Source organism: Camelus ferus, chromosome 19 (assembly GCF_009834535.1).
Source record: "Camelus ferus isolate YT-003-E chromosome 19, BCGSAC_Cfer_1.0, whole genome shotgun sequence".
In the NCBI taxonomy this organism is placed as follows: domain Eukaryota; kingdom Metazoa; phylum Chordata; class Mammalia; order Artiodactyla; family Camelidae; genus Camelus; species Camelus ferus.
In genome coordinates this window covers 29,503,627-29,520,986 of record NC_045714.1, presented here as the reverse complement: position 1 = coordinate 29,520,986, position 17,360 = coordinate 29,503,627, and the positions used below count along the sequence as shown (strand labels likewise).

The following is a 17,360-nucleotide window of genomic DNA, read 5'->3' as shown; positions in this document are numbered from 1 at the left end:
AGTCAAAGGCCCTCCTCTGTGGAGAGGGAGGTTGGTTTAGTTCAGCTTGGAGGGTGGGGCATGTTCTTTGGTCAGAAAACTGACCCCTCTGCCAGGTGTTTTCCTGTGTCCAGGTGTGTCTGCTCTGGCCCAAAGCTCAAAATGCATCTGTGAATATCTTCCTCTAACTCCATCTCTGTGGGAGTCCATGTTGATGCTCTCAGTGCTTCAGGATTTTTTTCTCTCTCTCATCACAAATGTCAAGACTTGTTTCTGCAATTCTGACCCGCAATTAAAGTTGCTTTATTTTCCTCCGACTTTTTCTGCTCAGTTTGCTCTCTGCTCGGACCCGTTCCCGGTCAGGTGGGCACATGTGTTTGCGGAGAGCGCGAAGGGCCTGATCCCCAACAGCGCGTTTTCCTTTCCTCCTGGACTCCTGCCTCTTGTTTTCTCTGTCTCAGTGGGTGTCGAAGCAGGGTTTTGGAAGTCTAGGTCACACGCAGACCCTGGGTCTTCAAAGCAAGACTGAGCCATCGACTAGGAGGAACTGCATCGTTGCGGGGCTTGTTGGAAATGCAGCGTCTCGGTCCCCACCCCAGACTCTGCCTTGGAATTGTCATTTTCTTGAGACCCCGGGGTGATTTGAGGAAGTGTCAGAGCACAGCCCTAAACACCGTGGTCCATGAACCAACCACCTGCCTCAGAATTACCTGAGGCTTGTTACAAATGCAGGTTCCAGGGCTCCACTCCCAGCTCGGTGAATGGGGGGCTGGGGCAGGGCCCTGCCACCTGCAGCATTAACAGCCCAGGGCCTGATGTGGGGACTGCCTGACAGAGGGCTCTGCCTGTCACCTGCTTAGGGACACCTGGCTTATCACCCCAAAATCCCTCTACTGGTGGGAACGTGGCTCCATTAGAAATTCTGAAAGCGGAGTATTAGGGCAAACCCCTTCCTTTTCACTCCAAAGCAACCTGGGGCCCTCGAGTTCCAACACTTAAGAAAAATTCATCTGCTTAGTAAGTAACTGATGACTGAGTTAATCCACCACAGTGGTTCTCAAACTTGAGTGTGAATCAATCTCCAGAGGGCTTCCTAAGACCCCTGAGCCCCGCCCGCTTGCCCAGCGATTCTGACTCAGTATCTGCCTGCCTTCCCAGGAGGCCTGGAATCTGCACTTCTAACCAGCCCCAGGCACTGCAGATGCTGCCGATCTGTGGACCACACTCAGAAGAGCGAAGCTCTGTGGCATAGCATGATTCTGTGAGAGTGATGTGGCCGGTTTGGACAATTTCTTTTGCGCAACCTGGAAAGTGTAGGTCCAGCACAAATGGACTTGTCTCAGCTGCAAACACAGAGTCCGCTGGCCTGGTGGAGCCCCCGGGGGGCCAGCTGTCTTTTGAGTGAGGGTCTCTGAACTGTGGGTGCCCAGGGCTGCTTTGCCAAATCAGCCATGTTTCTGCTCGCTCCCCAACTGTAATACGTTCTCCTTAAACAGCCACCTCCAGGGCTTTCCAGGATCTGTTCTCTGATGTGCGGGTGGCCCATCCTTTCTCAGTCCCACTGCTGAGGAAGCTGCAGGATATTCTGAGGGTTGCATGAGCCACACAGTAAAATCTCTTTCAGGTCAAGAGAGGCGTGATGAGAAGGTGGGAGTTTGTTACGTACGTAGGGCTTGGCAAGTTCTGTGAACCTCTCCTTTGCCTCTCCCTGCAGTTTCAAGAAAACAGTGGCCTTGGGCTCCTATTTGAAGCCCAGAGAACTCATCTGACCCACAAAATATATGCTTTAAAAGGAGATATAGAGAGTGCTTTTCCCTGTGGACCATCGCAATCTGACTTGAACCCCAAAAGCATCCCCTCTTCCTGGAAAAAAAAAAAAAAAAAAAAAACAGTCCGTGATCCAGGCTGAACAGTCGTGGAAGAAGGAAGGAAAATAAGAACCACATTGAATAGCTGATTTTAAATGTAGTAAAGAAGGGTTTTTATCATTTACTTATTCTTACTACAGCCCCAGTTCTGCTGAAATGTACTAACACAGCAGCACACAGAGACAACTACTGGAAATCAGGTCCGACAGCCTGTAGATCAAAATCACGGCCCATAAAACCCGATGGAATTAGGTACCTTTATAATGATATTTAACATCCTGCAGAGCAGAATGAGAATTGCTTTTGGAAAAGGTCAGGGAAGCAGGAGTATTGAAAGACTATGGACGTTTCCTCGCATCCACCGTGTCAACACGTGCGCGGGCCCTGCCGTCTGGTCTGGCTGGTGGAGGCTGCCTTGTCACGCTGGGATCATCTTACATTTCAAAGGCATTGGCATCTATTACTTCATCTCCTCAGCATCCTCTGCCCCTTTCCAAGAACAGTAATTTTCCTCCTCGTTTTATAGATCCTGAGCAGTTGAGAGCCTGGTGGGTGGCTCAACAAACCCAGCCACTCCAGCCTTTTCCCTGGTACCTCATCAGGCTGACACCACCCTTGCTTCCCTCTTGGGCACAAAAGGGCTGCAGGCGCCCCTCCCCAAGGAGCCTGCTTCCCTTGCCTTTCTTCCAGGACCCCCTCCCAAGTGGACACACTTCTGCCTGTCAGCCTTTTTTCTTGTACATTTTGAGATCTCTCTCTCTCTCTCTCTGTCCCTCCTTTCCCTCACCTCCTTGTAAACACTTTTTGGCAGTGCACCTCTGTCAGTTAGACAGATTTCACCAAAGAATTCACATAGAGTCATGAATGAGTTCCACCCCCAAGTATTTGGCATTTGACTTCGAATCTGGAAATTAAACAGGAAGAACTGAGTCATTAACTCTGGAACATTCAAGAATCCAGTGACAAGCAGGTGACCTGCTGTCCCCTCCATCTGTGCCCATGCAGGTGGCTTTGGGAAGAGCCTCCACGGTCCACCTGTGTGTGGGGTATTCACGTCCACATGCGTCAGAATTGTGAACAGGGATTTACAGTGATAAAAGCAATTCTAAAGGCTAGGAGGAGGAAGCGACGTGTCTGTAACTGATGACAGGAAGTAATGATGGCTTCTGTGACTGAGCCCCCTTGCTTGCTTTCTTTCCTCTCCCGTTCCCCAGCCCAAAGCAGCAGGCCAAGATGGCGGAGTATTGCCGACTGATCTTCGGGGATGCCCTTCTCATGGAACCACTGGAAAAGTACCCAGTAAGCAGCTTTGATGTTCATCCTGAAGGAACCTACACTTTCCGTGTGATTCGGTTAAGGGGAGACTTCCTTACATCCTTTCCATGTTTATGTTTGGCATAGGAGCCGTGTGATTGGCAGTGAGCCCTCTGACCAGGGGATGCCAGCGGGGTTCCCCTCAAGGAGGGGAGATGTGTGTCTGTCCTCTTGCTCTACCCACAGTCTTCTCCCTCCCTCACTGCCCGACCTGAGCTGGTCAGGGCCACAGAATTCCTGCCATCATAATCGGCCCACAGAGGGGTTCCCAGGGGATAGGCTCAGATCACCTCCCAGGGAACCTCATCACGCCCCCTTCGAAAGAAATGGGTCAGCAAAATGGGACACTGCAGGTGGCGCGATGACATTCCGCCCTGTCCCTGCTGGCCACCCCTCGCTTTCCTCGCACATGCCCAGCAGAACCTGGGCCTCCGACTGCCAGGGTAACATCCCTGCCTTGGGAAGGAAAGTAGCAGAAATATCCTAAAGTAGCCTCTTCCCTCTTCAGCCCTTTTCCACAGTCTTCACACATTCGTACCTGATTTCACACCAGCTCCCGCTGGTTGCAAGTGAAGAATAGAGGACCAGCCCACAGGGGTTCATAGACTTTCTAAAAATAACCCGCCTTGGGATTTGCACACAGACTCTCTGATACAGCATCTAATAACTCTCTCGTGGGAAATTGATTTTCCCATTAGATGCACAAGCTGGACACGCTAGAAAGAAGCCTTGCAAATAGCTTGCATCTCAGGGTGGTGAGGAAATCTGAAGCTACCCCGTCCATTTCTGCTGATGCCAAGATGATATGCAGCTTAACCGGTTCGTGCCGGGATGCGGATTTTGCTGTTTTTAAACTGCATCTGAAAAGTTGATTCTACAGGCTTGCCTGGACGCTCCTGCCTGTCTTCCCCATCCATCTTCCTGGCAGATGCCGCACTTTAACTGGCTTTCCTCCTTTGAAAAATCCAGGTCAAGGCTTTCTTATCTGTCTTATAGCAAGATGGTTGGATTTATAGGGTCCATCAGAAAACTCATGAAACTTCGAGTGAGCACACCAAATCTCCCAATGCATGTTTATAGTTTTAAGCATGTAGATTTCTCATGGAAAAGTAAAGAAGACAATAATGAAAATATACCTCTCATGTGAAAAAAGGAAGCCCTGTGGACCCACCCCCAGGCAGGACACTCTTAGAGCAGCTGAATGAGCTGTTTGGAAGGCAGTAAGGAATGATCTAGAAGCTCCAGATCGCTAGCGCTGTGCTGGGGGGTTGGGGAGGAAATCTGAGAGGAAGGGGCGGTATTTTTAAAGAATGTGCTTTTCTTCCCATTAGCTGGAATCTGGAGTTCCTCTTCCAAGCCCTATGGATTTAATGTACAAAATCTTGGTGAAAAATAAGAAGAAATCACACAAGTCATCGGAAGGAAGTGGCAAAAAGAAGCTCTCGGAACAAGCCTCCAACACGTGCAGCGACTCCTCCAGCGTGTTCGAGCCCTCGTCCCCGGGAGCCGGTGAGCGGCTGGCGGCCCTCCTGCTGCTGTTTTGTGTGGGTTTAGGACTCGCTGCTCTGAACTGAGCTTGGAAGGACATGTCACATTTCTCCTTGGGCACAGCTGGTTTCCATCTGGGTTGGTTTTCTGGTTCTGCGACATATTCGGTGGCTTAAAACTACACAAATTATACCTCCTGGTTCCTGCAGGATGGGAGGGCCCAGGTGGCCTCACTGCGCTGAACTCCGGGTCAGCCGGGCTGCTCCCCTTTCTGGAGGCTCTCGGGAGCCCTATTCCTTGCTTTTCCACCTTTTAGAGGCCGCCCACATCCACGGGCTCATGCTCCCCTCCCTTCGGCTTCAGAGCCAGCAGGGTCCCATCTTGCGCCTTCTGTCGTCATATCTCCCGCAGACCACAGCTGGGGTAGAAAACGGTCCTCTGCTTTTGATAACTCGTATCATTATGTTGGACCCATATGAATAACCCAGGGGTCTCCCCCATCTCCACGTCCTTCACTTAATCTCATGTACAAAGTCCCTCTTGCCCTGTGGTCACAGGACACAGGAACAGTCATGGGGCGTGGACATTTTGGGGAGGCCAGGATTCTGGCTGCCACGTAAGCCAAGTAGTCTTTGGAGTGACCACATGATTTTAAGCTTCTCAAGGGCACTGATTTCTTGACGGTATCTGTAGGTCTGGACGCAGGATGGTGACCAGATGCCTTCTCACTGATGATCTGCTGAAGGGTTCTGAGCCATTCAATTTACCCATATTCTACAGGGCTCTTTAAAAAAGCAAAATGGTAACATTACATGATCTGTGAAAGCTACTAGGCAATGCTTAATATCATTCGTTTTCTTTTAGATTAAATTGAAATTGATTTTTGTGATTGATGAAAAAAGAATTCAAAGTGGTCCCCCATTTCCTCTGAAATATTCGACATTCAGTTCAGGTTCTTTTCCAACCACAGTCAGAATCTTGGCCATTTGAAAAGCGCATTGCAAAGATCTCCTGGCTGGTGGTTGAACAAGAAGAGGAAACTTTAAGCTTGAATCTAGGGAGTTCTTCAAGAAAAAAGTTTAGCTCACACTGAAACAATCAAACTTTGGAAAAATTGCTTGGCAGTATTTACAGAAACTATGCTGAACCTCTGGGCCCCAGAGAATTCCATTCTTAGGTATATACTCAACAGAAATGCGTACAGACGTTCACCAAGAGACACGGACAAGAACTTCTTAAAGCAGCAGTGTTCAGAGCAGCCCATTAACAGATAAATAAGTCATGGTATATTCACGCCACGCATTAATAGGCAGCAATAATGATCCACAACTGCCCACAACAATATGGATGGATCTCAGGAATGTAATGTGGAGTAAAAGAGGCCAAATACAAAAGGAGGTATCCACTGTCTGATTCCATCTATGTCAAGGACGAAAACAGGCAGGACTAACCTGGACCATTAGAGCGCAGGAGATGGTTACCCTTGGGGAAGAAGTGACTAGAAAGGGGCCACGGAGGCTTTAGACACTGGTTCTGTTTTGTTTCTTGCTCTGGGCACTGTTTCCCAAGCTCTGTTTAGTCTGTTTACGTGCAGTACACGTGTGACATGTGTACTTCTTTGTGCCTTTCACATGTCAATCAAAAGATTTTAAAATCATTTGAAGAAAATTAAAATATAAACTCGAGGGCAATCAGGGAAAAAAAAATGGTTGGCCAAAACTTTGATTTATCTTTTCTTCTTCTTTTTCCTTTTGCTTACTTTTATTGTTTAGGTTAAAATATTTATCAACAGACATTATTTAATTCTTTGAAAGGTGTTTTTATTTGGTCGTATTTGAACGCGTGTTTCAGACATTATTACACAATTCTGATTCTTTTTTCAAAAAAATAACTTTTGCTCTCAGTAAGAATGTTCTTTTTGAAGTTTTGGAACGAATGTCACCAACAGGCCACCTCTTTCCCGGCAAGACTCTGCCCCGTGGATGCTAGCGAGTAAGCCGTGTCTTCTGCTGCACGTGGGAGCTTCTTGTTCTGCCATCTGCCTTCCCTGCTTCTCTCCCTCCTATTAACTGGATGCATAACACAAATAATCATTTTTACAGACAGTGAACATTATTGCTTAATTCAGAGAAAGAGCAGCAATCTGTTAGTAATTCGGTAGATTTCCTAAGCTAGCCCCGTCGTCTGTTGTGCAATCTTTATTTATTTGGATGGAAATTTTGGGGCATTTTAATATGTAGGTAGGCCCCTGAGTTAGGAGCTAATTTACCATTTGGTTTGTTGATGTGTCCAGTACTGAGAATTCAAGTAACTTGAAAAAACATGAAATGTTTCTGACATTAAAGCTCAGCTAATTATTATGGCCCCTGTTGGCCAGATCCTCCCCCAAATCCAGCCCCTCTGCCCCTGCACTGCTCTTAAAGGACTAGGATAAAAGTAATTTTTTTTTTTTTTATTGTTCAGTAAGATTCCTCCAAGGTACCTCCAAAAACTTATGAGGGAGGAATCAGGTCCCCACTCACAGAATAAAGGAAGACAAATTCTTCCTTTCCCACGTAACCCAGCGAATGCCTTGATTATTTGAAATGACTGGTGTTTTGCTGTGTCCTGCGAAGCACTGTTCTGCCAAATAACTTCTTAAATGACTCAATAGAAAGAATCCCCTCTCTAATTCAAAAATAAAAAATAGTTAACTAAAACTTGAGGCAACAAATTTGACTATAAAAAAAAATCTGTGTCAAAGAATGTGGCTCCAATAGAATAAGATGTGTTTTCTGTTCAAAGTGGAATAGATTCGCCTGATTAACATGGTATCAGCCTCGTAAAGGTTGTGTGTAGCTTTCGTTCATAAACAAGCCATAAACAATAAGCCACATTGGTCCCAGACATCTTTTCCCTCTAAAGATTATTTCATAAATACTTGGCTCATTTGCTATCATTCAGTAATCGATTGAACGTTGCCAGCCAAATGAAAGCATTCATAAGCTCCTTGGAGACAGTGCTGTGAGCAGTGTCCTTTATGGAGATGGAGCAGGGCAGCGAAGAACTTGCAGGAGGCAGGGAGGGGCGGGTCTTGCCCATGTTAGTTGCCTCACTGTTGAGCCAATATTGCCATCTACTGGGGTGATTGTGCTATTGCACTGAGTGGACCTTGAAAGACAATTTAGCATCTTGATTTCTTTACTTTTGACTTAAAAATCTTTTTACATGACTGATATTACTCGGTCTGACCGAAGCCCAGAGCTGAAAAGAATGTAATGCCTCATACTAGCATGAATATTTAAGCGAGTGGAATCATTCATCTAATCTTTGGAGAGAAAAATAATCTATCGAAATGACTATACATTGGCTAAATGTGAAGCCGCATTACGTCTGACTGATACAGTAGATTTCCATGCATAATTATTTTAAGGGCTCACTCATTTTATCCTGCCCTTTTAAACAGAATTTCACTGTTTTGTAAGATGCGTGCGTTGTTTAGAGGAGGATGCCTCCGTCCAGTAAGCCTGCAGGCAAGTCACAGGATGAAGCTGGTACCTTATGTGTTTGTGGAGTCAGGTGTGCTTCCATAGCCCCCGTTCCTGTCCCAGCTCGTGTCCTCCACCCTGACTTCTGTGAGGTCCTCCCTGGCCTTGGGAAAGTATCCGCAAGGTCACTGAGCACTGGCCACTCATCCAATGGAAGGGTCGGGGCTGAAAAAAAGAGGGAAAGATGGGAAAGTGATAGTTTATCAGTTATAGGGTCATGGAGACCCTGAAAGAGAATGTGTACAGCTACGTGCAGCGAAGATAGCTAAGTGTATATGATGCCATATGTTTTTCTAAACACACAGATAAAAAGAAGACAAACATCTTTTATAGAGTTTGGAAATTTCAAATGGTATTCACAAATCACATTTTGGGGGAAAAAGATCCATATTCAAAATGTCAGTGTAATTCTCCATAATTCATAAAATTTAAATATCCAAAAGAGTAATTTCAAAACAGTGAAAGGACAGCTGGCCAGGAAATTTTCCGTCATGCACGTTACCTGTGCTTCAAACCTGTAAATGCTCGCTTACGTCATGATCTGTTCTTACAATTTGACAGGAGAAGCAGATACGGAGAGTGATGACGACGATGATGATGATGACTGTAAAAAGTCTTCGATGGATGAGGTGGGTTTCCGGGGCTTGACTTCTGGTCACAGTGGCATTTCTCTTAATTTGCCAGTCCTGGCGGCGCCCTCTGGATGTAGTCCCCGGTCATCTTCTGCCATCTAGCGGCGTCAAGAGTTTGAAAACGGAGCTGCCAACTTTAGCCCTAAAGGAACCAGCATTGCACTGAGCAGTTCTCTATAACAGTGTTTTTGAGGCTGCCGTCCATCAAAGGTGGTATCTTGAGGGTGAATTCACAATTTGTGACCTCCGACTGCTTAATTCCATTTTTGAGGCAATTAAATGGGTTGTCACATGGTCCCACGTCCGGAGAAGACATGAGGCTTGGAGAAATGTTCAGAAATATGACATTAATTAATTCCATTGTTGTAATTTTGGAACCACTGGAGATACCTACCGCATAAGCTCAAGCTTCCCAAATAACTCCATCAGCTCAGAAACCTTAATTGCACAGAATCTAGAACCAAGCAGGGATGGGGCAGTTTGAATTTTCAAACTTTGTTTTAGCGGGAGTCCTGTTCAAAAAGTTTATATTGAATCTGCTTTCATATATATTGGAAAGCCTCAGTATTTGTATTTTTATAATTTAGTTAATAAGGTAAATAACAAATAATAAGCTGTTCTTATATGATGTTCTTCCTCTTACAACTATTTCCTTTAATGTTGTCTAAGTTTTTGATGATGTTCCCTCACTAAATTTCAACTTAATATCCAGAAGGAAAACTGTTACCATGTAGTTTTTTTCTGAGATTATTTCAACTGTGCAAACTTTTTATCACTGATTCTTGGTAATTTAAGAACAGTCCTACTTATTGGATGGGCATTTGTAAATGAATATTTCCCAAACAGTGTTTAACCTAAATATTGCTACAGACAGTTTCAAAAGAAACCTTGTCTCCATGTATTCTCTCTTCTAAAAATGGAAGAAAATATTAGGTCAGCGTACAGAGAGGTCTATCCATGCCAATGGTGCAATACGGAGTTTCTTCTCTGTTAAAAAGTTCACCAAAGTGGTATGTTCGTCGCTAATAATAGCTAAATTAATATGAGGTTTTACTATGTTAAGGCAGCATTCTGAGTTCTTTCACAAAAATGGACTCATTTAATAATCACAAAAGCCATATATGCTATTGGGACTGATTTCATTCTGATTTTACAGATGAGTAAACTGAGGCACAGCGCAGTTATGTAACTTGCCCCTAAAACTTCCCTCCTCCCACCGTTCACTGCATAACGCGAGGTGGTGCTTTTCCGTTTCTCCCAGAATCGATGTTCTGTTGGGGAGCATCGTTTTCAGAAAAGGAGGGATGATTTTCTGCTCTCAGGGGTCATTTGATCATTGCCCTGGGACATAACCCTCGATGATATAATGCTAACTCTGGGAACTTTGTTTTTATTCCTGCTTCCAGGGGACCGCTGGGAGCGAAGCCATGGCCACGGAAGAGATGTCTAATCTGGTGAACTATATTCAGCCCGTCAAGTTTGAATCATTTGAAATTTCAAAAAGTAAGTTTTCCCTAGAGAATAAAACCCCAATATAGCATATAATGAATGTATTTTAAACACAAGGTAATTAGACCCAAAAATATTACCCTTACTAGAACTAGTCTATGAAGTCTTGAATTTATACATGAATTTGCTATCTGGTTTTTATTTATATAAATAAATATATCTAAAAAGAATGAGAAAATATTCCATGATGCTTTCCCAAAGTTCTCGATAGGGCTTGCAAGCCATACATGGTTATCTGAAAGATGTTACACTAGGATACAGTTAATTAAGGGGTTTTACGTTGTTTTTCATTTGTGACCACATAAAACATTCCGTCAATTATATAAGTGACAGTGTAATAAACTCTCTAGCATCCCCTAGACAGGAGGCAGGCGGAGACTTGATCAGCCCTGATAATTGGAAATAGAACCAAATCAGCCAATTCACCCAGATTCCGTTTGTCCAGCCTACGTTTTATATGTTTAAGGGAGTATTTCATTAACTTCCCATCGCTTGGTGTTTTCCCTTTATCCAACCACACATCCACACTGGATGCAAATCTATATACATATCATCTTTCCTCCAGCTAGAGAAAAGAGCCCTTTTATGATAATACCCTTTGTATTCGCATGAAATATAAGATGCTCTCAAGTTAAGAGAATCCTTGGGACATTTAGCTACTTTTATAAGCATATGCTCTTAAAAGATGAATTTTGGCTTAAACACAGCAGCCTCTTATCTAAAAGGAGAGTTTTATAGATACGTCATTGTCTAAGCCTTTACATAACACATCTACGTAGAATTGTGTAATTTTGCCCAAAGAGCCTTAACTTAATAACATGGCATCTAGATCCCTACCACGAAGAATTTAACTTCCAATAAGGGTTAAATGTAAAGATGTCAACAATTTAACGTTATAATCACTGATGCTTCTTGCTACAAGCTGTTCAGTTGGAAGCCTCATGAGGTAGTGATTTTTAGATTACCATTACTTTCTTTGGCTATAAAATGAGTTTTCCCGATTCACAAGTCAAAAGCTCCCAGACAAGCACCCAGGCTGAGAAGGGCCCGGTAACAACAGGACCAGCCTTTACAAACAAGTCTTTTTCTCCGTGTGCTTTATATCATTTTATCCATTTTTTCCCAAAAGAACACTGCACGTATTCTACAAAGAACCTATTCAACTGACTTAATTTTCCTTAACAGTCATGCGTAAAGTAGTCATTTGAAAGTAGACTTTTGATGGACCCAAGTCAGAGAAGTAGGGGTTCCCTGTAGGGTTGACTAAATTGGGAAGGTGAAGAGCTGCATACAGAAGGAATCTGGGAGCGACGAGGAAGAAAAATGAGGCTTTAATTACGAAAAGTGGGCATCAAAAAAGAGGGAAAGATGCCCCCAGGTGGCTCGGTTTACATCACCGAGCGCTGCCTCACTGCTCTGGATGACAGGTCTCGGGCTGCACGCAGCAGTGTGATCGCCACCTGGGAAGAGGACCGAGAAGCTGTCTGACTCTTCCTCTTTCTAAACTAAGATAACTTTGTTTCTCTCACTTTAATTGGAAGCTTGGTTTTCATTTGCGAAATGTTGCTCTGTGTCCAAGAATTTTGAGCCTTCCAGCACATTCACCCCCACGGCCCCTGCTTTCCAAATGGAAAATGAGGCCACCAGACTGGAAAATGCTCCAGGATATTTCTGCTTTAAAATAACAAAATTCTGATGTCACTCACATTAGCTGTTTGAACCCAAACGGTCTGCACCAACTTGCGGTGATGACGGTGGGGATGTAAGAGACAGTCAGCCTCTAGCGGGAATGTGCACGTGGGCTGCCTGGATCATCCTCACAATGGCCTCAGGAAGCCCATGGGAATGGATTTAGAGCCAAAGTTCCCATAGGACCCCTGCTCTTTTGACCAGATGGCTTTCATGGACACATTATCTACATCTAAATTTCATTTCCCCACCCTAGTTCCACCACAAGCACTACCTGACCGAGGTAGCAAATATTAGAAAAGACAACTAAGACTCAACTTTTGTTACAGGGAAATAGTTCACCAGGAAAAAATTAGAATTTAAAAGTTATTTAAAGTTATTGGAGGATTCTTTGCCCCCAACATCATGGAACATTTGCCGACTTCTCCTATGTTATCATTTATAATATTGAATGTTTTTCCTCTCCTTTTTTTGTTGTCCTTAACTCAGAAAGGAATAGAAGTTTTGAAATGTCTTCCTTCGTGGAAACTAAAGGACTTGAACAACTCACCAAGTCTCCAGTGGAATTTGTAGAGTATCCTTGATTTGACGGATGTCTGCAGAATCAACACAAGTGAAGTCATCTGTTACTGGTTTAATTTTTTGTCCCTAGTAAGAAGAAAGGTGCATGAAATGGCTTATGTTCTGGCACTTGGGGGTGACAGTTTCAGGTTTCATATGCAGTAATGGGTGGTAGTCTGTGATGAGAACTCTTAGGGGGTTTTTGGAGGGGGGTAAGGGGAGGAGGTAATTAGGTTTATTTATTTATGTATTTTTAATGGAGTTACCGGGGATTGAACCAAGGATCTCATGCGTGCTAGGCATGCACCCTACCACTGAGCTATACCCTCCCCGCTGAGTAGGATAGTCTGGCACGTGGGAAAGAGGGCCAGCCTTGGAGTAAAGGAAGCCCAGAGTTCAAGGTCACCTTCACACCCTCAGGGACTTCATCCTTTGGCAATTTGCTCAATCCTTCTGACTTTTACTCGCCTGTAAAACAGAAATGACATCTCACATCCTTACATGTAATAGATATCCAACCAAAAATTTGTTGGGATGAGGAGAATATAAATATATATTGCTCATAGTGACTTTGCCAATACTCCTGACAACAAAAAAATTTACTTTTATCCCTAAATCAAAGTAAAACGACACAGGTCTTTAAAGTTTTTTCATAAAATTAATATTAAATGTCCCAAGCAGCCCAAATTTCATAAAGCAAGTTCTACAATAAGAAAGTCACCTTTAAAACTCATGAAGAGTAGGAGGGGAAGCAAATGGAAATTCCACAAATAAAGTGACACTGTGAAAAACCATGATCATTAATATTCATTCAGTGCTAACTACATGCTAACCTTTTGTTACACGTTTTATCATCATTTAATCCTCCCAATAGCCCTGTAATATAGGGATTGTTTCATCTCTTTTATAGATGAGGAAACTGTGGCACAGGAACATGAAATAACTTGCCCTGGGTCATACAGCTAGCAAGTTGCAGAATTAGGGTTCAAACTCTATTTGGACTAACCCCCCTGTCAAGCTCAGAACCTTAGCTAACCTCTGCCAAGCTTGGTCATGGAAATAGTCAATTGTGTTTCTTTTTTTAATTTTCTTTTTTATTGAAGTGTATTTGATTTATAGTGTTAGTTTCAGGTATACAGCAAAGCAATTCAGTTACATATACATACACACTTTTTTCAGATTCTTTTCCATTATAGCTTATTACAAGATATTAAACATAGTTCCCTGTGCTATACAGTGGGTCCTTGTTGTTTATCTGTTTTATATACAGTAGTGTGTATCTGTTAATCGCAAACTCTTAATTTATCCCTCCCCTCCCCTTTCCCCTTTGGGAACCATAGTTTGCCTTCTATGCCCGTGAGTTTATTTTTGGATTATAAATAAGATTTGCATCATGTTTTTTAGATTCCACATAAGACACAGCATCATTTGATAACTAAAAGGTTCTTGGGATGGAAAACTGATGACAGTAGGAATCAAAATACAAGACAAGGTCAAACCTTCTGTGCTATATTTGCTTTGTTATCAATCATTCACAGTCTTGGTGAATAGCCTCCCAGAGAAGGTTAAGAAAATGAGCAGAGAGCATTTCAAAAATAGCTGTACAGTTCATAGAATCTACTTCTGCCAAACACAACATTGTCCTCTCACACTATCTGACAGGCTCCAACTTCCACAAGGGTCCTTAATTGCTGGGCTGGTCCTTAATAATATTCACAAAATCACGTCAACTCAACCATTTTTGCTACCTCATTAGTTTTTTCCACAAACCTCTGCAAAGGTGATGCTTACATTTATCTCCTATAAGCACATGGATTTTATTTATTCAGAAAGCTTTTTACATATTTCACCTACTATCCCAATGAGATCATCCATCTTTAATTCATTTCCCCAGCAGAGAAAGGGAAGAGGCGGCTTCTCAGCTAATATTATTGGCTAACTATTGTTGTAATTGTATTCACTACTTAACATGATGGTCCAGATATAACAAAATGCAGCTAAGCAGGATATATCCAAAAGGAACCCGCGTGGATTCCTCCAACTACATGCCTCAGCTCTTCTGGAACGCAGGCTGCCAAATGGTTGCACTTAATTTCCAAACCGTGGGTGAGTAGCACGTTAATGCTCGTTTCCGTTCTGTTTTAAAGCCACATTTCCAGGTGTCTGAAAACCATTCCCAAGGAGAAGAAAATTGCCAGAATTGACTGAAAAAACAAAAGCAAATTTTCATGAGATATTTCTGCAAAAAAAGCGAATTTTGAAAATTAAGAAATTGTTTTCAATAGTTTATACACAGTCTTTATTTCTACTTGTTCCACATTATTTTCAAATAAAACTATTTATGCTTCTTAAAGCAATATATACTTATTTTAGAAAATGTAAAAAATGTTTTGAAAGTATAAAGAAAAGAATAGAACTGCCAGGAATGCTACCACTCAGGGATTCAACGTTAACTTTTGGCTTTGTAATCTGCAAGGTTTTGGCTATGTATGTAAGTGGTTTTGGACTTAATATCTTGTTTAAATATAAATATATATTTAAATGTCATACAGAAACATGAATTTTAATAGCTGATTGTTAAGCACATCTCATAATTCATTAAAATCCATTTCCTATCACTGAACATTAGGACTTTCTTTTTCTACTATAAATAATACTCTGAAAACAGTCTTGAATATAAATTGGCAAGTTTATCTCCTAATGTTCTTTTGGAAAAGTTCCTAAAATAGAATTATTCTGTTAAAAGATGTGAAAGGTTTAAGAACCTTTGTGCCTAAGGCCAAACTGTCCATCAGAAATGTTGCATTGGAGATTTCTCCTCCATCCACAATATATAATATGAATTGTTCCCTCTCACTTGAAATCTTGGTTAAGTATTATCATTAACTAATAATAATATTTCAGAGAAAATATATCACCGTTCTTTTAAATTTTATTTCTTTGATTATTGTTGAGGTTGAACAGTTTAAATCTGTGTATTGATTTTCACATTTCTGCTTTTATGAATTGCCTGGTCAGGACAATTGTCAATTTTCTCACTCATTTATAACGTCAAGTTTTATATAAACGTCACGTTGTTTTATTTTGTGAAACAACTGAGATTAGGCTGACTAATGTTTTATTTTGTTTGTCTTGGTCTGCTTTCCTGATTGCAGGCTCCTCACCTGAGGATCAGACCCATATTTACACCTATATTTTTCAGAGTTTCTTTTCTATATGAAATTTAACCCTTTCATCCATACAAATTTCATTTTCATATATAATCTCGGTAAGAGAACAATCTCTTTTTACACTGAACTGAAATTATAACTTAGTAGATGTAGCCTTTTGGGTTGTTAATTTGGGTCCATTTTTTCAATTTATATTTTTTCCCCATTAATAAGGTTTTTGGCCTTCCTGGAGCCAATAACTCACTGTTATTACCATAATGTTTCATAATATGATTTAACACCTGGACACAGAAGTTTTCTTTCATGGCTATTCACGTTCTGTTCTTCCCTTGCTGTTGTCAGTGGGATCCTCATTCCAAGTGAATTTAGCTTAATTGTTCTCATGTTCACCTCCCCCGCACTGAAAAGAAAATAAGATTTTGATTAAAATCCCATTAAATGTATAAGTTCATCTGAAGAAAACCGACACTTTCAAATTTTTAGTTCTTTTATCACAGAAAGAACATTTTCCTCTTAACTTTAAAAATTATTATATTAAGTTTCTCAACAAAATCACTCATTTTCATTAGAGGTCTAGTTTCTTTAGATGAAATCCTTTTTTTTTTTTTCTGAACATTAGATTTTTCACAGATTGTTTCTGGATATTTATATTTGTATATTTATTTTATAAATAAATGTATTTTTTATAAATGATAATCTTCCTAAATTCATAATAGCCTCTTTTGCCAGTAGAGTCTATTGGGTTTTTCAGATACACAATTACAATAGTTTAATCACATTTATATTTTTTCCCCTTCTTAGTGCCTTGGACTGACTGTTCTAAAATAATATTAAATAGTAGTATTAAGACTGGGCACTTCCTCCTTATCCTGACACTAGTGAGGATGTCATATTGTGACACCCTGAGTGGAAACAGATAGTCTTTTACACACTAAAGGAATCTACACTTGCCCTAAATGACAGCAGTGTTTTAGGAATTTATGTTGACTATTATTAAATGTGTCTTTGACATCTTTTCGGATAATCACATGTTCATTTCTTCTTTTATGAATCAATGCAATAAACTGTGTTAGTACATCTCCTAATAATGGACGTATCCTTTTATTCCTGGGATAAATTCTACTTGCTTATGTATTATTTTTTAGAATACGTGACTTGTTAATGTAATTTTTTAGGCTTTTGGAATTAATTGTTTTCAAGCATAATAAATCCATCACTTTCTTTTTTGGTTCTTTGTCCCATTTTGGTATCATAGCTTACTAAAATGGAGACAAGATTTCACTTATTTTTTTTTTTTTGTTTTCCCTGCTCTGAAAATGATTTGTTACATGGAACTAGGAAATAATTCCATCATCACCTCTTTATCATCCAACTAAATAGAGCTGAGTTGTGACTCAGATAGTCTGGAGCAAACTGACAGCTTCCCAGATTCCTTATGACTTTAAAATGGTTTTTTGGTTGCTTCACTCACAATTGCAATTGATGTAGACATTTATTTCATACACTGACTGAGTCTGAGCAAAATGTTGACCAGCGATCTTTGTCCATTAGTAACGAGTTGATGTGTAATTAGGTATTGGTGGTAAGTAATCAAAGAAATGGAAAAAAGAAATCTTTTTTCCT

The 17,360-nt window shown here is 41.6% G+C and overlaps 1 protein-coding gene across 8 annotated transcripts in view; it reads left to right on the top strand.

The window, feature by feature from the left end:
- Positions 1 to 17,360, top strand: part of PLCB1 (phospholipase C beta 1) — a 648,190-nt gene that overhangs the window by 490,988 nt on the left and 139,842 nt on the right. For all 8 annotated transcript variants that reach the window (XR_004313135.1, XM_032461845.1, XM_032461843.1 and 5 more), the window contains 6 exons: positions 3,062 to 3,146; positions 4,493 to 4,670; positions 8,738 to 8,805; positions 10,215 to 10,311; positions 12,496 to 12,580; positions 14,549 to 14,673. Coding sequence is in view for 7 of the 8 variants with exons in the window: in XM_032461845.1 (XP_032317736.1) it covers positions 3,062 to 3,146; positions 4,493 to 4,670; positions 8,738 to 8,805; positions 10,215 to 10,311; positions 12,496 to 12,580; positions 14,549 to 14,673 (638 nt within the window). In the remaining variant the exon portion in view is untranslated. The remainder of the gene's footprint in view (positions 1 to 3,061; positions 3,147 to 4,492; positions 4,671 to 8,737; positions 8,806 to 10,214; positions 10,312 to 12,495; positions 12,581 to 14,548; positions 14,674 to 17,360) is intronic.